The sequence below is a fragment of the Melopsittacus undulatus genome, chromosome 8, assembly GCF_012275295.1.
Source record: "Melopsittacus undulatus isolate bMelUnd1 chromosome 8, bMelUnd1.mat.Z, whole genome shotgun sequence".
Classification (NCBI taxonomy): Eukaryota; Metazoa; Chordata; class Aves; order Psittaciformes; family Psittaculidae; genus Melopsittacus; species Melopsittacus undulatus.
In genome coordinates this window covers 54,042,539-54,068,042 of record NC_047534.1, presented here as the reverse complement: position 1 = coordinate 54,068,042, position 25,504 = coordinate 54,042,539, and the positions used below count along the sequence as shown (strand labels likewise).

Sequence of the window (25,504 nt, the reverse complement as noted above, 5' to 3'; positions counted from 1 at the left end):
CCAACCTAGACAGAACACAGGAAAATTCACTATCTAAAAAAGGAAGAATTATTGTTATTTGCCTATAGACTTAGGGGCCTGTTCCAAAGCTCTGGGGACTCTAGGAAAGAGCTTCTGCAGGCTTCAGTTAGCATCATGCTAGGTAAGGAATGGAATCATTCATGCAAGTTGTTAATTGGTGGCGAAAGTGACAAAATCTATAACAATCACATTTATAGCAGCCTTTGCCTAGAAAGGTTTCCCTGTACATTGCAGGTGTCACTAAAGCTCAAAGGTATTACTTAAATAACTTGGTATAAAAGAAGATGATTTTTTGCTACATTTCTTTTGTGTGCACTCATATTGAACATGAGTCACCTCTGACTGTTCCATAAAAATCACACATGCTGGGGAAAAAAGGCAGATTCTTCCCTTCATTATGGAGCAATGGTAAAATCTACCTACTAGAGCACATGATGTAGCAAATAACTTCACAGTCATTCTTTCTGCATTAGTAATATCCATAACAAACTAACTTTAACATTACAGTTTACAGTAGTAGACAAAAAGCTGCATTAGAGGAGTGCTTCATACACTGCATTTTAGACAAATGCTCTCCAACTGATTTCCATTTGACTACCCACGGCAGGAGGATTGGAACTGGATGATCTTTAGGTCCTTTCCAACCCAAACCATTATATGATTCTATGATTTATCAGTTTGAAGATCACAGAATTACAGACTGGTTTGGGTTGGAAGGGACCTTAAAGCTCATCCAGTTCCAACCCCCTGCCACAGGCAGGGACACCTTCCAGGTGCTGGAAGGTTTAAAGAAAACCCTCCTAAGTCCCTGTCCGTTGGCCTTTTCTGAAAATCAAAGATGTTTCAGAGGATGCTGGACAAATGCATCTGGCCCGAAGGAACAGTTCACCCTTCCTCCACATAACTGGGAGCATTTTAGTTAGACATCTAACCTGCAGCAGAACCCATTTAATCCCAGAGAGGTGCTGACTGGCAGGCAGAGTTGAAGCAGCAGGATCGCTCTTCTCATCTACTGCTGGCTCTCAAAAGGCCACGAAATATTAATCCATTCACACAGATGTGCATAGAGAGAGGAAGCCACTGTTCCCCAAAAGGATTCAGAAGTGTCTAAGACACTGCCTTCTGATGGGAGTGACCTGGCCACTAGCCTACGTTCATTACATACAGTTCATTTAACGAACACAGGTTAGAGTCCACTTTTAAAGCTAGTCCCTTGGTACTGCAGCTTACATTGTGACTTCTTTAAAATGAAATGAATGAGATCTGGTTTCCTCAGGAAGATCCCCTTGGTGTTCTATGTCATGAGATAAACTCTTTAGAAGTTTTTTCCTTCCTGGAAAAATAATGAATCTCTATTCTAACAAACCCTCTGTAAGCTGAAAGTCAAACTTTACATTTCCCCTTTGTGTGCAAACGTAGTGACAAGACATGCAGTGCAAAAGGATGATGTGACAGCACATCCAAATTTCCAATTGCCCTGGGAGCCCATGTTTCAGCAGTTGTGGCTGCTTCAAAGGGACTCAAACTTGTGATCACAGGAAAGGGCAAAGAGGTCTTTGACAAAGGAGCCCTGACAACTAATATGGGAGTATCTTCCCAACTACCGTGTTCAGCTATGTCCCCAAGCTCTCAAAACCAGTGAAGCAAATGGGACACTATTCCATGAAGGAAAAAGCACATTATGAAGCTCCCCATTTAGTAGTTTTCCATTGTCTTCTATCATACTGTAAGTTGCAGACAGTTTGAAGCAAAGTGGAAGCTTTACTGTATGAGCCATGAGTCCTATGTTCAACTTTATTTCTACCTATTTTTATACTAAATCTCTAGGAACTGCAGTGAGCTGGCTGTTTTTCCATCAAATTATGATCATTATCATACAGCTATAGCCAATGTGCTGTTAGAAAACATCAAAGAGCACCAAGAGCAAGATTTTCTCCCAGAGTCAGCAAGTTTTGATATGGTAGAGAGGAAACCTCTGGAAGGTCCACAGGTTCACGTATCTCACAGCAAGATGGGACCACAAGGATCTTGGAATATAACCACAGAGACTCTTGCACAGCCATCTAGACCTTGCGCTTTTCAGACAGATTCTGTTCTGTCAGCCCAAGAAATACCTTACATGAAATCTCAAAGGGCTAATTCTTCCTGTCATGACATACAAAATGCACTTGTTACTAGACTGCTAGCACAGAACTAGGTTCCTCCTCACACCTTGATCCTATGAGTTCCACTGCAGAGGAAAGCAGCTAGCAATCCACTGTCCCTGGGCAGATGTAATTCTCTTTGTTGGCAACACCTGTTTGCCAAATAATATACCATTTTACATATATTTTAGTTTCTATGTGGGGGCAGAAAAAACAGACTGCAAGTCATCCACAAACACTCTAGCTTTCAAGACTGAAGGCACTAGATGTTCATGGAAAGTCAGGGTCTTTCCCCCAAGTTTCAAAGGAGCTGATGGTGCCAGAAATTGCATACTGATTCATTGCAAGGCTGATCTTATCTAACGTTCAAATAAGATTCACTCTCAGAACTCGAAGCAAAGAAAAAGCCTTGAAACAGAACAAATGAAAAACAAGAGGAAAGTAGCCACTAAGATGATACAGAGCTCATAGATGTTGAGAAACTGGGGCTAGTTCAGAACCAGATGGAGTTGGGAGTTTTGACAACAGAGAGTTTGCAGCCTTCTTTGGTTCTACAACTGGTTAACTCATTTCATTATTCAGGACTATTCTTGGACTCTTCATCAATTCTTCATTCCCACATGCCATTATCAGCACATGATAATCGTCTTTGATTTGATGACGTTCAGTCATCTCTGGATGACAGAGAAAGCTATGCTACTCTCACAGACAATCACCTGGATTCATTTACTCATGCCTTTGTCACCTCCTGGCTAGGTTTACAGTAGTAAGGATACCAGGGCACAAAGCTGTTCAACCTACAGGACACCCTTTGCACTTCCTCACCTCAGAAGTAGCAGCAGACACTGCAGCTCTCCTCTGCCTTCTCTATTGCCTTCAGACAAAATGTTCTACCAAATGGAAGGGACTACTCCATAGTTTCACAATTTATGCCAAGGACACCTTTGGCAAGCATACACAGAAACTTCTATCAAGGAATCCTCCATCACATCCTTCTGCCTCACATAATAGTCAAATAATAATCATGACAATAAAAACCCCAGAACAATAAAACCCAGAGACAGCTACTGAAAAGGTCTTTGCCTTTCATGTAGCTCTGGGATGGCAGAAGAGATTAAAACAATAACTGAACAGCAGTGATAACTGTATAGTTGTGTTTCACCTAACACTGGAAGGTACACTCACACTACAGTGATGGGCAGAGCCATAAACTCTCCCAAAGCAGAGCAGAATAGCACTTCAAAGGGAGGGGAGAAAAAATAAAGGAAGAAAAGAAAAAAGGAAAACAAGAGAAACAAGAAAAGGAACTAAATGAGTACATTAAAAGCATAACCACAGCCTGGAAAAAAAAACCCAAACCAAACCCAAAGCAAACATTTCTGACTGGTCAAAGCACAAACCCCAGAAATACCACTTAAACATTTAATGAATGCAGTTCATTAAATGCAATTTAGTGAACCTCTTCTCTTCCTAGCAGTTTAACAGGCGCTTAAAATTAGCTGTATTGCTGTTACAATATGACTGTATTAATTCTATTTGCTGCCTGATTTCTGTATAACCAAATTGTTTCATCTGCCACATAGCATTCATTTGCTTTTCAGTACTATGACCTCAGTCCAGATTCTGGCACATCAGCATTCCTGAAAGACAGTTAGGCCCAATTAAAAGTAATCTTCTTTATTAGATAAGTCAAATACAGAAAGGAGGAACTCAGTGATCAAAAACAGTCTCAAACGTGACCTTTCTGGATTAAGACAGGGCCACTTTGGTAAGGAAGAGCAAAGGAAGCAAAAGGTGTTAATCTATCTCCATAAGGAAAGGGCTGCAGTTTTCCAGTCTGTAAAATCAGTGCCTTTCCTGAACACTACAGTTGCTCCACATTTATGGCCTTCAGAATTCCTATTTGTGAAAGCGGATCTCTGACTCATAAATTTCACACCATGGTAAGGAAGCAGCTCTCTCTGTTTCCTCCCTTTCATTTGTTCAGACCTTAAAACATTTCTTTTGCCTATGAATCTGCTCAGAGACAGCCTGGGCCAAATCCTGAGATGATCACAGCCCCACTGATGTCAATGGAGCTCAAACATTCATCAGCCAGCTCTCACCACACTGCATCCTGTCAGTAGCTGTACCATTTCTCCCCAGCTGAGCCCATCACAGACAAGATTTGCTCTGAGCTCCAACACTTACTGCAGTTCTCTGCCTTTTTGTTTCGATGAATCACTGTCTTTTGACTGGGTGTGCTGAAGAGGCTGGACCAGTTGACAGTGTGGTAGTAGCACAGATTGCTGTTGTCTGTTATGTAGATGTTGCCAGCACTGATCTGCTTCAAGGACTGAAACTGCAGAGAGGTAATGCCCTGTTGCTTTAGGATGAGTAAGGAAAGTCCACTGTGATGAAAATGAAAGAGAGAACAGGATTAGCTCCAGAAGGTGGAACTGGTTGGGAATTTCACATTAGAATTAGTTACTACTATCAAGATGACCTTTCTGGCAAAACTGAAATTTGGTCAAAAACCTTCTATTTTGGGGTAACAAAAAATATTCAATTCCTTTGAGTTCAGCCATTTAACATATTTTTGAGATAAATCAAAATCTTTTTCAGTTTCCTCAATTTTGCTGTTGAGGAAACTGAATAAGATCCTGATTTTTCCCCCTAACAGAATTAATGCTAAGATAGTTTATATGCTAAGGAGAAACTGACAAAGTCATGCAAAATGTATTAACATCTTCTGTCAGGCATCAAATTAATATCATTCATAGTAATACAGGAAGAAATTGTTATTTTCAAGGAATTTTTTCCAGCCCACTTTCTACATTTCATTTTTCTTTTGTTGTAGTATGTGGTTATCGCCTTTCTTCATCAAAGGAACAGTAAATGATTGTCTGTGTAACATGGAAATGACTGCACATTTTTTATGACTGAAGATTAGTGAAGACAATATCCAGTTTCTGGGCATCCTTTAAGTTATTGTATTTTAATGATTATAATTGTTTTCCAGCTGTTCCAAATAAAAATTGCTGCTTTGAAACAGAATGCTGGGCTGTAACTCAACCTCCAGGTTTCACTGCTATTCCCATTCTGCTTGGCTTGCTGTTTAAGATGCCAGCAGAATCCCATGACTGCTTTCCTACATTCACACAATGGGGAATGAGGGGTTGCTGTATATATATCATTCAGGTACCTTCTTGTGCTTCCCCCATTATTTCTCACCACATATTTTCTCCTCAAACCAGTTCTGTAAGAGCTTTCATATGGAAACATTTCTGGTGAAAATGGCTCTACAGAACTAATGTACACCCCACCTGTCAGGCACCTCAGGATCTCAGTATTCAGATGTATTGATCTTTTACCACTTCTTAGGACAACACTGTTCTGTGAGCATGTGAACCTGCACTTCCAGTCGCAGCCACTTAAACTTACCAAAAATGCAGTTAAGCTCTCCTATTAATGTCTTCTAAGCTGTTTTACATTCACAAGGTATTTTAAACCATGAAATGTACTTTCCAGACAATGTGTTAATAGCTACAGCAATGAACCGAGATGTTATTTATTCATTTTTAAATGATTACATTCAATATGTATTATCCATTAAAAACAACTGATTAGCAAAGATACTGTTCATGAATACCTCAGTTACAGAGAAAAATGTATCAATTTATGATGTCCTTCCCAAAGGATCTTGCATCTGTGCTGCTGCACTAAGTATTATTGAATACTAATAAAAACCAATTTCATCAACAGAGTAGGTACCTTACCTATAGAGGGCTCTTCCACCAATAGTAACCAAGTTAGAAAACACCCTGAAATCTGTCATATTCTCAGGCCATGACTGGATATTCAAATACCCTGAAGGAGAAAAAGGCAAGCACACACATGTCAGGGATTTCAGCCATAAACACTGCTCTATTGCATACATGAGTTAGGACAGGTTTAGCCTATAAATGAAAGACAGTGCTGGTTTGGTAAAAAGGAATAAACAGGCAATGAATGCTGCAGACTCGTGCTTCTGAATTCATCAGACTGCTCTCCTCCAAGAAAGCAAAGTAGGACTCATCACAGCAGCATTACATCCACTTTCAACAGCCACAGTGAGGGTGAACCCAAACACAGGCTGGAACCTTCCAATGCCTCCCAGCCTTTTCTGAACAGCAGCAGCAGAAAAGAATGAAGATTTGCCTGAATTAAGAGCATTCCATTTTAAAATGTGCTAGACACTTTGGACAGCAGTTGAGAGATCTGTCGTGATTCATTAAAAGATGACAAGGCTTTCCTAAAACAAAGACTTTGCATTCACTTCTATGTGTGTGTGAGGACTCTCCATCACCAGAGAACATTATCTGCACAAGTATGTGGGACTAACTATTTTGTGCTACACAGATCTCTATATACTGCAGCTCCCTATGATTTTGATTCAGTACTGGACAGAAATGCAGTACATCCTTAAGGACAGGAGTAATACCACTTAAGTTGTAGAACTCAGACTGTCAGCGTGTTTAAGAATGGGAAATGACACCCATCCAGTTGTCAGGTTATCTTTGACATTCATTATGGAGAAATTGAGAGTTTACTTGCGTTTTTAACCCCATTGCTTTGCTGAAATACACAATTTTTGAGAGCTCCCATGAAGTACACAGGAGAGAACTCATTTCAAATTTGTTGCAGCATCCTCTGCTAGACCAAGAGAAGCAGCTGCAAAAGCAGACTGTCTTTTTTTGTTTTCCAAGGCATATTGTAAATGCTTTTAGATGAGGACAATACTTTCCCACATTTCAGCACCATTTTCCTCACCAGGTGCCCCCCTTGCAACACTTGCCCCACTTTGTTAGCATGGGACCAAGACCCCTGGACCACTTAACAAACACAAGATTCATGGAGTCTTGGTCTTCTGATGTTTGTGTCCCCCAAACATAATGGGCATTCTGTATTCACAAATGACAACCACAGAAGCAAAGCAAGAAATTCAGATTGTAGGAAATCAAAAGCATGTTACCTGTGATCTCTCTCACTGTTTGGAAGATATTTAATTTCTCTGGATTGATTGCAGCAATTGTGTGATATGGGTCTCTGAAAGATTAAAAGCACAAAATGTGATGCTCTAAATAAAAAAAAAAGAATCAGATTGTCAAAGACACAGAATGTAGAAAGCAGCATTCAGGAGCATTCATTTTGGTTTTAGGCACATGTGCCAGATGTCTTTAGGCTGTTTCCAACTTCTTCAGACTGTTGATCCTGCAGAACCTGTATCTAACTTCTCTCAAGGCATCTTGAATGAAAATAATGGTGCTTAGCAACTTCAAGGTTTAAATTACTGGTGTTTCGGCAAATTAAGGGATTCTAAATAACCATGGGTAACCTCCCTAAAGGAAAGATGAATTTTCAACATTTTTCCCGGGAATACTAGCTCAAATGGTACAATTGGGATACCATATTACCAGTGACAAAATATAAGCAAAACAGACCAAAGAGCATGCCACCAGCTCCTGACACCCAACATCACAAGGGTAAACTGTTTAGAAGGTATTGAACAGAGAACATCAAAAAGCACAGATCCATGCCAAGCAAGTTTGCCACCTAAGAAATGAAATATCCCTATCAAGCTTTAAAATACCAAAGTTAAATGTGCTACAGTGTAAAAAGACAAACCTGATCTTGATTTTGAGAGTGCTATCATTTAGTAAGTAGCTTTTTTTTTTTGTTTCCCTGATTATAAGGCCAACTAGAAGCTTAACCCAAACAGATATCCTTTCAAAATCCTTCTGTAACACCATGTTATGGTATGCCATGTGTTTTCTGAGGGCAGAAAATATCTTCAATAGATGTGAAGCATGCATTACCACTTCTCCTTCTTGTAGACTAGGTAACAAGGTTTTACTATGTAACAGAAACACAGAACTTAGCTTTTAAAATGTATTACTGCTGAATACAGAAAACCCTTGTCTGTAATAAACATAAGCTTGCTGAATTTCACCTCAAAATCCTAAGATAAAGTAGACTTTAGAGATACAAATATACACTTAAACCCCTTAAACAGATGAATGTCTGCTATGTTTTATCCACATATAAAACTGTAGAATAATGTAGTCATCTTCTATCATTCTTATTGGCAGAGCCAGGATTTTTCAGTACAACAGACACAGCTGAACTGATCCAAGAATGAGAGTTTCAGCTCATTGTGAAACTGAAGATGGACAACTTAAAGTAAAATAAAGAGCTAGTCAGCACTGAGGGCTTGTTGCAGGGCAAGGAGGATAAGAAAGCAGCATTTGATGTTAGATGCATCTCTCCATCCTCAAAACTACAGCTTTCCATGGTGTGTCCCACCCATTCACAGGCAGCAACACAAGCAGAAGCAGTTTGGTGTTTTAGCAGCCCAACCAGAAGAAAATAGTAGATAGAAGGCTACATCCAACCTATACAGGTCCTACCCCTTTCCCAGGTACTGTGTTTTCTGTCTCAGACAGCATATATGTGTCTTAATAACGATCATTTTATCCATACGCTTTAGCAGAGTATTACCTTGGAATAATGAGTACTACTGACTCACCAAATTTAGGTCTACCTTCGTCACACTTAACATCTGGATATTAATTAAAGCCAGTTCATGATTATTTGGTTTATATAAAAACTATTATAAATGACTGTGTATAAAACAAATTCATAATGATATGTACAGCAATTTATAAAATGAACTACAAATTCACAAAGACTTGAAATTCAGGTACTCAGGAAAGGGAAAAAGGCTAAAGAACCACAGGTTTAAAACTATGATGAGATTAATTGTAATATCACAGTTCCCTATGAAAATGTACAGAAAAAAATCCACTCAGCACCTTTCACAAAGTTATTTTCTGCCACTACAAGAAAATCTTTCAATTCCCCCCCCAGAACTAGACTTTAAAGTCCCTCCAATCTAAAATAATGGAAGTTCATACTTCTGAAAGCTGCATTTCACTCTGAGTAAAATGAATTTGTAACAGAACTAAAAAGTTGGATTGGAAATATGTATATTTATATATCTATACCTATATTATTGTTGTTGTTCTGTACTGTCCATTTATATAATAAACTACTTGTACAGCTACTGTCATTCATTCAAATTTCTTTCCTGTATTACTAATGTTCAAAATGTAACAGAAATGTTAAAGAAAATCTGGTCCAGAAATATAAAGTTATTTTAATTAATTCTCAACTCCTCTTCTTTCAATATGTACAACTGTAATTTATGCTGTGGGAATATTTAGAGTTGCAGAATTCAGTGTCCATATACTTAAGACTTATTGGAGTTTCTTCATAGAGAACAGAAGACAAAGTGCTACACATTTTAAACAACATGTCCTAGGCTCATATTCTTCTATTAAGCTAGAACAAAGTATATTAACCCTCTCCTTTATAGTCCATGTTTTAGGTATCTTTTTTCAGATGAATATGGTTTTATTCAAGGTTGGTTTGGATTCCTTGAACTTAGATAGATCTTTTAATAAGACTCATCTTGTAACTTTGCAGCTAATAAAAACTTCTGCAACAGCTTGCATGCTCAAAATGACATATAATGCACTGGAGTAATCCCTACAAAATTGCTTGTGTGCTCTAGCCACTTGCCCTGCATTTACTAAAGTGTTCCTGTCCTGTGAGATTTAATAGATTTACACTCAACCCTTCGACTGGTCATTTGGCCATATCAGAAGTGTGATGGTCTGTGAGCTGAGTGTGACCTTCTCCAGGGTTTCAACAAGTTCAAAAGCAGCATTTCCTTAAACCACTTGAACCAAAGTCCTTCTTCCTCCCTATGTTACATTAACTTTCACACTGTACTCCCTGCTGGAGAGAAGATGAACAATGTAGTCAAAGCTCACATTTGCTGGCCTTTTGAGAACCATTGAGCTGTAGGGCCTGGCTGAAGTGGATTTTCAACTCTTTCTTATGGCTGGACTCAAGCTGTAGAAGCATTACAAGCAATAACTATATCAAATCAAAGAAACAAGCTGGTTGGTTCCACCTCACCTAGTAGGTGAGCTCATTGACAAGAGGGCAGCCTTTTTGCATGTAATACGCAGAGACAGCCACCCAGGCTATGACAATTTTCTTAGGTGAGGGTCCCTCTCTGCATATTTTGCACATTAGACCTTCTGGTCCTAGGAAACTTAAAACAAACTAGTTGGTGGTAACTTCCCTTTCTCCCTTCTATTCTCTAATCAGCCGTTACTGTAAGCTGTCCTGGGTTCAGCCAGTTCTGAGGATCTCATAATGTAACCAAAGATCAGAGTCATCTTTTCTCTTTCTAGTACAAACAGCCTACTTCATCCTTTCTTTTCCTAGAAGTTGAATCGTAAGAATCAAGGTAACAGTTTCCGTCATAACCGAAGTCAGGAAAATGATTTATCCTGGATCTGCTATCCCATAAAGTCAGCTTGAAGTCATCATTAAAAGGTTACTGCAATTCATTTCAGCTGGCAGCGTGACATAACATCTTAACATTTTGTCACTTACCCATGAATCCCAGTAACAAGGAAGATAAGGTTGCCATTGATCTTGGTGCAGTTTATGAACTTGTCAATGTTGCTGGAATCCACTGTCTGAGCTGACACTAAACTCCCTGTTCCGATGCCATCACATGCTGCCGAAACAAGGAGTTTGTGTAAATAACCAGGAAAAACAGTTATTGAATCAGAACACAAGTCTTCATTTCTTTCAGAGATGAAAGCAGCAAAGAGGTGTTAAAACAGGACCCTTTACCCATATTCTTAAGGAAGCACGTGTCAATTTAAACCAATAAGCTAAATTACCTCTCACAAAAGTGCATCCTGGCACATAGGTTAAGATATTTCACACTGCATCTAAAGGCAAGTGTGAACCACACAATATCCCACTCAACCCTTTCATCATGTAATGTATCCTATCTCTTCAGCTGGTCTCCTCTAATAGCAACTACCATCAGTACACCTGAACATTTAACAAACCTGTGATAACTTCCCTCCTCACAGGCCAAGAGCTTGACAGGAACATTACACATGTATTTTCATGCATGCAACTATCTATCCAGCAAACATGCTATTTATTGCAATTAGGTTAAAGGGCTGGACATCGCCTTCACTTAGAATTCAGCAGTATCCTGCCTAGGCAGAGATCTCTGTGTTTGACTGTTTCAGCCTTGTGGAGTGACTGATGATTTACACCATACTTCAGTAGCTTCATTGTGAATCCCTTCCAAATATGGCTTCCAGTAGGACTGAAAAGTGGCATAGGCCCAGGTGGGAAAACTGATGGCGCTTTACTCCTGAGACCTTTGAGCAGGGAGCAGAAAGTCTCCCCAGTGGAGCTTTAGACAGCAAAGAAAGCTATAGATTTCAGTCTTCTCAACAGTACCGTCACTGAAAAAATCCTAGCCTACATTTTAGACATTTGGGAAGGAGGCAGAAAATGCTCAGAGACATTTTTGAAAACCAGAGGAAATAAATGGAAATCTATACTGACAAGTATGAGACATATCATACATTGAAGCCAGTGCTTTAGAATGGCCCCTTTGGAATGACAAAAGGACAGCTCTGAAACACCTCCAGGAAATACCTGTCATTAAAATACCATAATAAAGAATTCTTTCAGATTTCTGTAAAGCCAACAGAGAAATACCCATCATTTTTATCTAACCAAAAGTAATTAGTTTGGTTATATTTCTATTACAACATCATAGCTTTTAATTCTATTCATATTCTTCACACAGGCTACATAGCTCAAAGTTCTGTGTGCATCCAAAGGCTGTTAATATTCTTCAATGTACTCATGAAGGGTACTTCAGGCCAAAATAACACCCTGCTCTGCAATGCTACAGCACTGACTACATTCAAGGAAGTTTATACTGAACTACTGCTTACCTTTAGGACAAATGTCAGTGCAGGGCTTGCACATCTTAATACCATTTTCTTCAACCTCCATCTTGGAGCTTGGACATGCACGGACACAAGAGCTGGAATCTACCACAAAGTTGTCTGAAGAGAAAAGAAGGTATTGTCAGAAAGTGAACCACTGGGCTAAATAATACTGGGACACATGGTTTTGGACTCTGTCAATACATACTATTAATTACCTCAGCACTTCCCCATTGACATTAATGTTTCATGTTCAGTGTTTTCAGAAGTGTTGTTATTATTATTTGTAGCAAAGGAAGCTACAATAATTAGAGAGAAATTAAACAAGATGCTCTGCCCTGTCTCTTTCATAAACACACACAAATATATACATTTGGGATACAACACTGCTCAAAATGACAAGTATCTCAATTCTGCCTTGTAAAAGAACTGCCAAAGGGGATATAGACTGATCCTACCTAATTTTCAGCTTAATGCTGTCAAGAAAGGAAAAATGAAGGGAAAAATTTCAACTAAGTATTTGGACAAAGACTTGTACTCCTTAAGCAGTGCATGGTAAAAACACCAACAAAAAAAATCTTGCTTCAAAACCCCACCATTCTATTATAGACAGAACTAAGCCTTGACAGTGACAGCCTCAGCCCACTGTCAATGTGAACTTCTCCACAGAGATTCAAAAGCTGGATTTTGCTTTAGGTTCAATTATGGCTCCATTTATTATAGATTACTCATCCTTCTTATATGTAATTTATGGATAAAATAATTAATGCACAGCACAACTGTAAACCTTGGTGGGAATGAAAGGGAGGCCAAGAACACTATCTCTCTTATTTTCCTAACTAAAACAGCACTATCCAACTGTGTAAGTGATGACCCTCTATGTTTTTCTGTTATTTGTCATCATCTGTCTGGTATCTCAGAAGCATGTGGCTTCTAGATACATGGAATCATTCTTTTCAACTCCCTCTTCCTTTTGAATTTTACTCTGGGGCTTTAAGGCTGTACAGTCAGTACTATACGGGTTTTTCTCACTGGGACAGCACTGCTCAGAAAATATTTATGGTAACTTTCTGTCATAGGATCACAGAATGGTTTGGGTTGGAAGGGACTTAAGATCATCCAGTTCCAATCCCCTGCATATGGGCAGGGACGCCTCTCACTAGAGCATTTCACCCAAGGCTCTGTCCAGCCTGGCCTTAAACACTGCCAGGGATGGAGCCTTTACCGCTTCTTTGGGCATCTTGTTCCAGCACCTCATCACCCTCACAGTAAAGAACTTCTTCCTTAGATCTAATCTGAACTTCCCCTGTTTTATTTTAAAGCCATTACCCCTTGTCAAACCATCATTGTTGCAAGTTAAGGGCCTCACTCTCATGAAAGCATTTGGTACTGGCTAGTACAGGTGGTGGTGCATTGTTAGTTTTCTGAAGCAGAAATTTACAGCCTTTTATAATGCCAATAACTATTTTAACAGTTCATTTAGATCATGCTGATCTAGAGCATAAATGTTGGTGTAATTGTGGTCAGGAAAACAAGAAACCTAGTGTATTCCCTTTTTGTTTTGTTTTTCAGAAAATCACTGTAGGATAAGTGGGAATTGTCACCAGCCCAAAATGTCACTGCCTTTAGTTAACACATGAGTTATTACAGGCTGCAAGCCCATGTGGAGTGATTTGAGATACTGCACTATGCACTTAGCTCTCATTGTCTCACTGTTTTGTTCAGCTCCTGAAATGTAACTCACACTCCCCATCCCTGCAGGAAAAGGCAGGTAACACAGCACTTACGTGGGCACTTTTTGACGCAAAAAGCCCCATAGGTGTACTTGGCATTGTGATTGTGCTCCAGCTGGAAGGTGGTAGGATTGTACACAAAAGTCTGGGGGCACTGTGTGACACATGCACCACTATCATTGAAATTCATACATGCCTGCAAAAAAAGGGAGAAGAAACCATTAAAGTAAATCATATAGCTACTGTTGTTTTGTTTGTTTGTTTGGTCTTTTTTAGTTTAAAACACAGTCTTGATGGTTCAGACTTGCTGCAACAGTGAGGAATGCAATATATAGTCTTCTAGCCTTCATTTTGGCTGCTTGGATTTCTTGCTAGGATCTTGGCTAATACAAGACTTACAAAAGGGGGCTCACTAAGCCCCTTTAGTTTGAAACACAGTTGACTGTTACAGCACTTCCCACAAAAACATAACAACACTGTAATTTGTTTCATAACTGTTGTTACTACTAGCAATTAACTAATTCACAACTCGATAGGACATTCTAAAACTGCCAAGAATGAACTACTATTTATCATAGTCAGTCTAAACAAATGCTAATGACTTTTCAGAGGTCCAATCTTTAGATTTCTTACAGTGTGAGTCCATCATCCAGCTGAAAACTGAAATTCCCAATTAGAAAGCGAGAGGGATAAAAACTTCTTTTGAGCTAGCACAGGAGGGAGTCATTTCCCTAAGTGGCAAGTTTAACAAGGTCAGTTGCTTCACACACTGAGAAAAGAAAATAGGACTCTGTATCACTTAGCATTCAAGCTCAGCCACCCACAGCTGACAGAGGACAGGGCCCTGACAAATGAAGAGGCAAGTGTGTGGATAAAGAAAGTAATGGTATGCAGGGAAAATAATTGACCATGCAAGACTGATAATTACTAATAGAAAACCCCCACTGATTTTGACACTCCTTATCACCACATATTGTGTCCATGGCTTTAACCACAGGTTATATAAAACTCTTGGAGTAATATTCACAAAGCATACCATAAATGAACAAGTTCAGATGAATATGAAAGCTGTAGCTGGGCTTGGATCCCTCTAGCAGTTTAAGCAACTGCTGCTACTGGATACTGCTTCCCCATTAATCTGTCTTCCAGAAGCCAGGTTGCTTTATAAGTTTTAGTTAAGGGATGAACCCTTTTTGTCTGTTTCCCGTTTGTAAAACATACAAATGGTTTTGACACTTTAGAGTCAATAATACAGCAACATGTGTCCCCTCCCCTCCAGGGCTGGGAATGAGAGAAAAAGTGGAAAAGATTCCTCTGTTCTGCTGCTTTTATCTCCGTTCAGATCAGGACCAGCAGGACGGAGGGAAGTTACTTGTCATGACAGAAGATTTCAGAAGGGAGAGACTAATAATGTAACCAAGGGAGAAGGACAAAATCTGCTGCTGAAAGGGACAAACAGGGAGTTCCATGATGAAGGCACTGTCCTATTTGGAGCATGAGCTAAGCCAGACTGCTGATCCTGTCTTTTCTGGTTCTTTACAATACGTATTATAAAACCTGTCAGTTTCTCACTGAACCAGTTTTCCTTTCTTTCTTACAAAGACAAATACAAATATTATGTTTTTACTAAGAACTGGAGGGGAAATCCACCCTTGGAATAGGGTTGTGTCACTTTCCTGGTACCATTAGGCACTCACATACCCTCCTATATGTTTCAAGTTTTAGATACAGTTTGGGTTTGAATGCAACAAAAGAGCATCTCTAAAACTTTGGTTTAGCATATTTGCTTGCAGGATGTCAGATGATTATTATTGTCTTGCTCTTAGAACTGAATGTGTAAATGATTGTATGGCAGCATATGGAGGAGGATGGATGAATTTTATCTAGAAATATTAAAACCATATTTACAACAGGATGCTGCTGCAAGCTGCTGTAATATGCTAAAGGATTTGTAATGCTTCATAAACTGAACTTCTGCTTATTAATAACTACTGATTTAGTTTGTTTCCTCAACACACTTTTTACACCCACTGTTGATTTAAAAGGTACTTTATTACACACATGACAATCCTCTGGTTTAGCAACATCATTAAGTAAAACACACCAATACTCTTCAGAGAGATGGCATTTCTGTGGAAAAGCTAGAGGATTTGGGAACTTGTAATTTATGACTAGAATACTTTGCATACATTTGTAATTGCTTCGAGTATATATGCAAACTTCTAGCATTTGGTGCTTAATGCTGCTGGTTTGTGAATGAAAGCACAGGAAAATACACAAGGCAAAATGAAAGTTCTGTACCTCAGCTGACAGCTAAGCGCAGTTGTTTATAGCTTAAAGGGTTACACTTTTCTCCCAGTGTGTACTAAGCAAGTAATGACTAGTCCTGCAAATTGCCAGACCCCTGCTGAATTTCCTTTACATTGCTCTCGGGCCAGGAGTGAATGAGAATAAAGCTCTGGGTGCTTCTCTGCTGGATCAGAACAAACATGCCAGCTGATTTTTTAGCATATGTATTTCCATAACTGCCACAATTGAGAAAGTCTAACTCATTTTCTTTCAGGCTGCAGTACTACAGAACTTATGCTGTGAATAACTTGTTCTTGATCTTTGAAAACAGACTCATATCAACACATAAGATTTGAGGATGTTCCTCAACATGGGAACAGTAATTGCATTTTTCCTCTTTCCTTTACCTGTTTAGATTGTACATGACATGGAAAAGATGGTTATTTCCCCAGCTCTCTAGTCCAAATACAACACAGTGCTTCCAGTGAGTGTTGAATCAGGTGTACTACACGTACGGAATACCTACTTGTGTAAATCCCAGCCACAAAGATCAGCTTTAGTAAAATCTTAGTAGTTAAATCAAGCCATCATTGCATTTCAGCAGCGGCAAAGGAACAGCACTTAGAATGTGGTTTTGAAGCCCAACACCTTCTCCTATCAAATGATACCTGAACAGCGAGCAAGTTTCAGGTCCAAGCAGGGGAAGATTCATTTTGGCCCATTCATTATCATCCACTTGCTTACACCATGAACACACCTGCGATTTGCTATAATATAAGATCCCTCCTCCCCATCCTTGTAAAAGGAGCCTACCCAATTTCATAGATATTTGTCTGTTCAGTCAGTTGGGTACCTCTGAAAATCCACCTCTCTAGCTATGGGCTGCTTTAGGCTTAGCTTTGCTTCCCTGAAAACATTAGCAAAACTTGTCACTGCATGATGAGCTGCACATTTTTTGAGATCAGTGCTGGACCTGAAGCTGCTTTACATTACTCCAGATAATTGACTACAGAGAAGACAAATTTGTCTAAAGGCCTCTATGTTCAGACTATTTTTTTAAGGAAAAAGTTAGCCTTTTCCTCTTTTCATCCAAAGCACATGTAGTAGCACGCATTTGAGGTAGAGTTTTTTGGAAACCTATTTCCTTCCATCTCCACTAAGAAGCATGCACAGTAAGAAAGCTGTATTTAAATGAAGCCTGGCAGTAGCAGGAAATACCTTCCACAGAGAAGCTAAATTGTATTCTTGACTTTCAAATAAAAAAGCATACAGAGCAGCTATAAAAGCCATGCTCAAATGTAATGATAAATCCTTCTAAAAATTCCCTATCACATCCAAAAGTTAGTTTAGAAAAAGCAAAAGATAAAAATCACAGAGATTAGCACATTAATGGTTCCCAATCTGTATTTACAATCTTATAAATCTGTTAATGGGTAATATTAAGTAGATAATGTGATGTTAATATAATGTGAGAATACTAAATGCTAAAATTTGCTCACTGAATCTGGGAGTGTGCATGCAATACATTAAAAGGGACAAAACTGTGAATTTAATGGATTAAAGCATTAAGGATTTGCAGTGTGACTGCCAGGAAGAAGAAAAATGAGAACTCTCACACATACAAAGCAATCAGTGTCTTTAGGTCCAGAACAGCCTCCAGCGCACTCCCGGTGGCAGCAGTCGCTGACGTAGGGCCCGTAGCACCGTCCATCACATTGCTCTGCACACACTGTCTTCGTTACTAGGAGGAGGCAGGAAAAATGATCATGTCAGAATCGGAGCTAAGAAGAGAGCTCTTCAACTGCACACTGAGAAAGAGAATAAACCAAACAGCATACTGAATAAAAACTCAAGTTTGAAGGGAGTTGCTTCAATGGTACCGGCCACTTATATCCACCTTCACAATATCCTCTTTAGGAACATGCACGTTGCTCAAGGACTGAGAAGAAGAATTTTAAAGTGTTTGCTCTCACCCTTGGAAATTCATGTGGAATATTATTTTCATATTAATAGTTTCTGTAACTGGGACATGAAAAAAAAGGCCCACAAAACAGCATAAGAATCCACCACTTCCATGTGAGTTTTCCCCCATGAAGAACAGCAACATTGAGTACATGAGTGAAATTCAGCAGGAGGCCAGCAATCCCAGAGCCAAATGCTCCTCATGATGGCAACCAATTTGATGAGCAGTCAATGAAGTAGCAGAACTGAATACAACCTGCAGATTGAAACACATTTGGAAACACCACTTACCTTTTTGAAATAACACAGGCCAGCCTTCATTCACAGGGCAACTATATTCTACCAACTGGAAAGCACAGTGATTGAAGTGGTACCACACTACAGTACTTGAGGGCTTAGTCTTGTGCACAGGATGGTGAACAAGTGAAGCATCTCCCTTCCTTCACTCACTTATAGCCTCTATCTTTATTTTACAGAAAAAGCAATTATTATTATTATCCACAGGACTACACCAGCCACCACTTACAGAATGTCAGGAAACTGTGCTGTTGGCTGCCTTTTGCTAAAAGCAGGGACATTCCACTTCTGCAATTAACCTTTAACATATACTTTGTTAAAAGCATTTAATTACTCCTCTGTGGAAAACACTTTTCAAGAAGCCAGGAAACACAGAATTCCGTCCAACTTTTTGCTCTACAATTCTACTGTTTCATGTACCAGTAACTCCTTTATGAGTACTTTCCAATCCAAACTCCCTCCACTGTTTGCCAGACATACTTAAGAGTAATGCCAAAGCTTCTTGATATAGACAATATTTATTTAGGACATAAAAATGAAATAACTGAAGAGGGAAGTCATCATTTATAATCTACGGAATAAAGTGATGTACTCTTAGAGTAATTCCATCTTGCTGGTACCAGAGGCAAACCCCCAGACAGAAAACACTTCTGTGCCTTATGCAATCTAATTGAAGAAATATGGAAATGTCTGTAAATGCACTTGCTGTCAGCACTGCTAGAGAAACAGATTAAAAGGATTTGTTTATTTGAGTAACGCTACTGATAAACGTTAGGACAGAAAGACGAAACAGTGGCATATGTTAAGCAAAACACACATTGCAGTGTGGTGTTAAGGAAAACACCACACCGCTAGCTGACAGGCACAGAGTCTCATCTCTTGAAAACGAAGACCTCATTTAATCAGTGAGTGCATGTTGTTTTCTGCTGGTTCAGACACTGGCCCCCAGCACCTTGATGTGCCCTGGACCAGACACTAAGGTTTCCTATCTAACTAACTGCTAACTAACTGTAAAGGGAGGCAAGGCACAGATTCATCCCAACATCTGACTATTTGCCAGTCTCCCTCTCTGCCAGCAGTGAAGAGGCACAGAGGACATTCATCTCATTTTCCCCCACAACCCAAATCAAACTGAAACAGGGGAGACTGAGATGAGCTCTTAGGCAGAAGCTCTTCCCTGTGAGGGTGCTGAGGCGCTGGCACAGGGTGCCCAGAGAAGCTGTGGCTGCCCCATCCCTGGCAGTGCTCAAGGCCAGGTTGGACACAGGGGCTTGGAGCACCTGCTCCAGTGGAAGGTGTCCCTGCCTGTGGCAGCTGGATGAGTTTTAAGGTCCTTTCCAACCCACTCTGTGATTCTATAAAATCCTCTGGGCTTACCTGTGTCACTCTCACCACGGTCACGGAGCTGTCCCCTGAGCCAAGGGGACAGAATCCAAACACTGCCTCCCTTTTGCACAGCAACTGTTCATGGTCTCATTTGTTACAATGCCTGTTCCTCTGTCACCTCCTCTTTCTGCCCCTCAGGCTGGTGCTACCACAGCCATGCACTGGAACGCTCATGGCAGCAGCACTGTGAGTGCGCACTAAAATGGCAGCCGCTCCCTCACAGCGCACTGAGGGCACGCCTCTGTGCCCCTCCCCTTCCAGAAGGTTCCGCAGGCAGAGAGTGCAGTGCCCGGGTTCCCCTCACCAGCACACGCACTGTCCCCATTCACACCCTACAAAACTACCGTGCACCAGCAGCATATTTCTGACTTTATTTCTTTTGGGGTCTTTTTTGAGCCTAGGAGCTCAAAATCAATGCTGTTACAAGAGGAAAGGAGGACACGATGCACCATCATGGCTGCTCAGTGGCGGGATGCTGTTAAAAAGCATTCCTCACCGTAGCTCCCCAGCAATTTAACACTCTGTTTAAAGCTGGTGTAAAGCACCTCTGTGCAGTCAATGAGTACAAGCAACCTCATTAACTCAGTTATAATTTCTTTACCTCAGTGCCAGCTGCTGTTGGGAGCTGGTCAATATGGCCACCATCACCACATAACCATTGCTTCCCTGCAGAGGAGCTTTCCTGGCAGGCTTTTAGAAGGGCAAAGAGGCCGAGGCCTAGCAGCACGTCCTGTACCACCAGCTGCCAGAGGCACTGGGAATCATCCCCTGCTGCTTCCCCAAAAACCAGCCCTGAGGGGGTGAATCCCTGCCTCTCCCATGCATGGTGTCCATGCTCACAGACCACACTGACCAGCCCTGGCTGTATCCAGCAAAGGCACTGTCTTCTCATCAACCCATGAGCTCTTACTTCCAGTTGCCAAGGTCTGTATTTGCAGGATGACACACTCCTTTCGAGCTGAGCTGTGGATAATGACACTTCCCAAGGCTGAGCAGTTTAAACTGTGGCTCGGGGAACAAGCTCCAACAACTGCAATGGATTTAAGCAATTTCCTGACACCTTTTCAGCAGTTTTCACACTATTAGGCTAGGACAAAGCCTTTGCCATTATTCACCTTCCTCTAGAGCCCCACAGGAAGCCTTGTGCAATGGATTAAGGTTACAGATATTGTAATTTCTATTCTTAAAATTCCCTGAGACTACACCAATGTATTCCAGAGTAAAGCAAGAGAACCCCCTGCACCAAGGCTGACTGGAGGGATATAGCTCCCTTTTCAACACAGCATACTCTGCTTACGACTAGATGCCAGCTTCATGAGGGCCCCTATCATGCTGTTCAGGACAGGGAACATTTGGGGGTTTCAGTTTTAAAGAGGTTTGAGGACATGGAACGGTTGGAACAAGTCCAGAGGAGGCCACGAGGATGCTCAGGGGCTGGAGCACCTCCCATATGAAGACAGGCTGAGAAAGCTGGGGCTGTTCAGCCTGGAGAAGAGAAGCTGCATGGAGACCCCATAGCAGCCTTCCAGTATCTGAAGGGGGCCTATAGGGATGCTGAGGAGGAACTCTTCATTAGGGACTGTAGTGACAGGACAAGGGGTAATGGGTTAAAACTTAAACAGCAGAGGTTTAGATTGGATATAAGGAAGAAATTCTTTACTGTTAGGGTGGTGAGGTACTGGAATGGGTTGCCCAGGGAAGCTGTGAATGCTTCATCCCTGGCAGTGTTCAAGGCAAGGTTGGACGAAGCCTTGGGTGCCATGGTTCAGTGTGAGGTGTCCCTGCCCATGGCAGGGGGGTTGGAACTAGATGATCTTAAGGTCTTCTCCAATCCTAACTATCCTATGCTTCTATGAAATGAAATCCAAGTCAATAGTGGGTATTTTCTGAAGACCCAAACCAGGTTCATATTGTTCAGATTCCAATAAACATAACTCACAGTTCAGGTTCCTGCAGTCATTATCATGGGATAACCCTACAGAAAATGTACATAGCCCCACTGGTTTCAAAAGATAGAAAGCTTTTTCACAACATGAATCTACTAATTTTATAGCTGTGACTCAAGATCTGAACGAGTGAAATGTATAGGTTCTGTTCACAGGTGAGGTGGTAGACAGGTATGATCAGGAGCCCTCACACTATGTCCTTCCTGCAGCCCAGAAACACACATGAGATACAAAAGTTCTGGGCTGGGACCCCAGAGGTATTTTAGGTACCAGGCACTTGTTTCTTCACCCAACGTAACTGCTGGGTGACAGCCAAGTCCCCAGGTTTCAAACCAGACTTGAGGCTCAGCACAACTACCGACCCTGACACCTACTGATCCTCTGTGGATCCTGACACGGAACTGTCACAGCTGGGACCAGGACACCAAGGTCCTGAAAAACTATGCCATGTGTTGGGATGGGTTTCAGTGATAAAGCAATAAGCTGTGCTGGGGACAGGGTGGAATGAGCACTTCTTACATGTGCGCAATTAATCTGTCTCCTTAATTAAAGATTAAGGGAAACAATAACGTCAGGGCACTATAAATCTATGACAAAAAATGGGAAGTAACTGAAATCAATAAAAAGTCTTATGAACATGCACAGTTATTAGAGAAATACATGGATTTTAATTAAAGATGCTGGCTCCAAGCAAAAATGCTGGGTTACCCTGATTGATCTAAGCTGCTGGTTCAGCTCTTTCGGTCTCCCCCACCAGGCTCCTGCTTGCATTTTGCTGCTCTAATTGGGTACTTACTGCATCGGCACCTTCTTTTCTCAGCAACATCAGCTGCACAAAGACTGTATAAATACAATTATACTAAGGCCAAACTCCTGTACACATACACAGTCACAGAGGGTTTTACATTTGCTAAATATTTATGTCTCAGGTCTGATTTAAAGGCTCTTTGACTGTTTTGCATTCACTATTTTAATTTGTATTTCTCTCTTTGGTTTCAGTTACATTCCTCTAGGACAAAGTGCATAATCTGTCCTTTTAGTAAAATAATGTATTACATTTGTAAAAGTTTCAATTTCTTTCCATAGAAAAGGTTAAAAAAACCCCAAACAACAAAAACTTAAAAGACATCAACCGCAAAAATAGTAACAATGTAACTATAGATTTTCAAATGTCATTAGTAACTTCCCAAAGCATTTGTTCTTATGAGGTTATTTATGTTCTATTTTGTGGGTGCCCAAGACTCTTCCTAAAATAGGTTCTTTTTAAAGTACTTTTACATTAGCCTTTCCTGACACTGAAACAAAGAACACCACCTGCCTTTCAGATGTTCAAGATGAATATTTACTAATATTTAATCATAAAAGATGACTGGATTGTTAAGTGCAGAAAAAAGTGTGCTGAAATTACATCTTCTCTACCTCCTGATAGAACAGCTTACTTTACATTTCCTATTAACTGTCTTCTTAAATGCATAAATTCTCTTGTCACATTAAGGGATACATTAGGACCAAGTCAGATGCAGGTGGTGTTTCAGACTGAGTCAGAAGTACAGAGACATTGCTGGAAGGCAACATAAGAAGAAGGTAGGTAAATGATATTCATGCAAAAAAACAAAAGGATTTGGATTTTTTCCCCCATGCAATTTGAAATGAAAGATATGGATTAAGATCTTTCATTTTTCATCCTTTCCCAGGAAAATAATTTAAATCTTATCTTGGGAGGGGGGTTCATTAGAATATTTTGTTTCAGTGATTTGATAAAAAAAATTACAATATTAAAATGCAGATGTACCTCCAAGTTGTTTCTAGGAACAAAATAATCTGACACTGGGATGTAGTACTGGTGAAGTATTTTGAAGTATATTGAAGTATAGTTTGAAGTATAATGCTGAAGTATGAGACATCAATTTGACAGGTGGACCACTCAGTGGATAAAGAACTGGCTGGATGGACACATGCAAAGAGTTGTGGTCAATGGCTCAATGTGCATCTGGAGACTAGTAACGAGTGGTGTCCCTCAGGGATTGGTGTTGGGGCCGGTCTTGTTCACCACCTTTGTCACTGATATGGACAATGGAATTGAGTGCACCCTCAGCAAGTTTGCTGATGACAACAAGCTGTGTGGTTTGGTTGATACGCTAGAGGGAAGGAATGCCATCCAGAGGGACCTTGACTCACTTGTGAGGTGGGCTGATGCCAACCTCATGAAGTTCAACCATGCCAATTGCAAGGTTCTACACCTGGGTCAGAGCAATCCCAGGCACAGCTACAGGCTGGGCAGAGAAGAGATTCAGAGCAGCCCAAGGAGAAGGACTTGGGGGTGTTGGTCAATGAGAAAATGATCATGAGCCAGTTTCAGTGTGCGCTCGCAGCACAGAAACCAACCATATCCTGGGCTGCATCAAATCAGATGAAAGCCAACCGAGAAGGCTGTGTGGAGACCTCATAGCAGCATTCCAGTATCTGAAGGGGGCTATAGGGATGCTGGGGATGGACTGTTCATTAGGAGCTGTAGTGATAGGACAAGGGGTAACGGGTTGAAACTTAAACAGGGGAAGTTTAGATTGGATATAAGGAAGAAATTCTTTACTGTTAGGGTGATGAGGCACTGGGATGGGTTGCCCAGGGAAGCTGTGAATGCTCCATCCCTGGTGGCGTTTAAGGCCAGGTTGGACGAAGCCTTGGGTGCCATGGTTTAGTGGGAGGTGTGGGGTTGGAACTGGATAATCTTGAGGTCCTTTCCAACCCTAACTATTCTATGATTCTATGATTTTCCTACATGGTTGCAAGTCCTGCATCCCCATGGTGACTAGGTTAAGGTACACACTATGTTTGTGATACCATTCATCCTATCTAAGAACAGTGTTTGTAAGCTTGAAAGAGGGGGATGTTTTTTAAAGTCAGAAATGAAGGCAGCAAAAACCTTCACAGCACCACTTGCAATTTTATGTTTTGTCCCTACTCATATTCTTACTCTCTGCTTCAAACAGTTTGCAGAAAGTGCAATGAAGAAATGCCCACTGCCAGCCTAATACTCAGTTTTTCCTTCAATCCTGCTGTTAACCCAACGTGCAGTGATGTCAGGGAAGCAAAGAGGAAGCAGATGATATAAAATTAAGTCCTGCCCCTGACAGTCAGAGGCTGCAGAGTGTGCTTGAAGGTGAAAGGCCGTAGAGTAGCTACTTCAATCAGAAATGTGTGATCTGTGCATCTCCCTAGAACTTAGATGCCATATGTCTTTCCAGAGTTTATTATTTTAAATCCACAGTGGTGCCTTAGCCTGTCCCCACTATTTGGAATTGAGAGGGCAGTCACTGTGAAGACAGAGAGATAGCTGTCACCCCTGGAGCAAACCTACCATGCAGCCCTGCTAAGCTTCTGACTTCACAACACTGCAGATAAGGTTTCTCTCTCTGGTATTACCACATTAATCCACAAAATCAATTCAGTCATCTGAGAGGAGTGCTTTGTAGAGGCTGAGACCATGGGAGCTGATCCTGCCACGTGGACTCCTACAGCCACATTGAGTCCAGCTGGACTTCCCAACTTTACACAAGGATGGAGTCTCTGTTTGCTGGAGCCAAAGCCTGAGCCAGGATCATATCCTCCTTGTATAACTGCCAAGGTTTTACAGTGCTCTTGGATATGCTAAACACATAAGGCTTCACTAAGTGTTCTGAAGTTTGGATGCATTACCCAGATTCTTACAGTTACTCATTTTGACAAACTGGCCTCTCATTAGGACAGAGAAAGAACCAGCATTAAATAACTCTAACCATGGTATAAAATAATTTGGTCAGCTAGGGTTTAAGTTCCTTTCTATTACTTACTTTAGCACCTAACCTTGACATAAGGTTGCT

At 40.7% G+C, this 25,504-nt stretch overlaps 1 protein-coding gene across 1 annotated transcript in view; it reads right to left on the bottom strand.

Moving 5' to 3' along the window:
• The window catches only part of ERBB4 (erb-b2 receptor tyrosine kinase 4), a 596,557-nt gene that overhangs the window by 152,885 nt on the left and 418,168 nt on the right, over window positions 1-25,504 (bottom strand). Inside the window, exons 6-12 of the mRNA XM_034065367.1 lie at window positions 17,676-17,794; window positions 13,819-13,960; window positions 12,038-12,151; window positions 10,656-10,782; window positions 7,159-7,232; window positions 5,924-6,014; window positions 4,356-4,555 (exon numbers count right to left, since the gene is read on the bottom strand). Of these exons, the coding sequence (XP_033921258.1) occupies window positions 4,356-4,555; window positions 5,924-6,014; window positions 7,159-7,232; window positions 10,656-10,782; window positions 12,038-12,151; window positions 13,819-13,960; window positions 17,676-17,794 (867 nt within the window). The remainder of the gene's footprint in view (window positions 1-4,355; window positions 4,556-5,923; window positions 6,015-7,158; window positions 7,233-10,655; window positions 10,783-12,037; window positions 12,152-13,818; window positions 13,961-17,675; window positions 17,795-25,504) is intronic.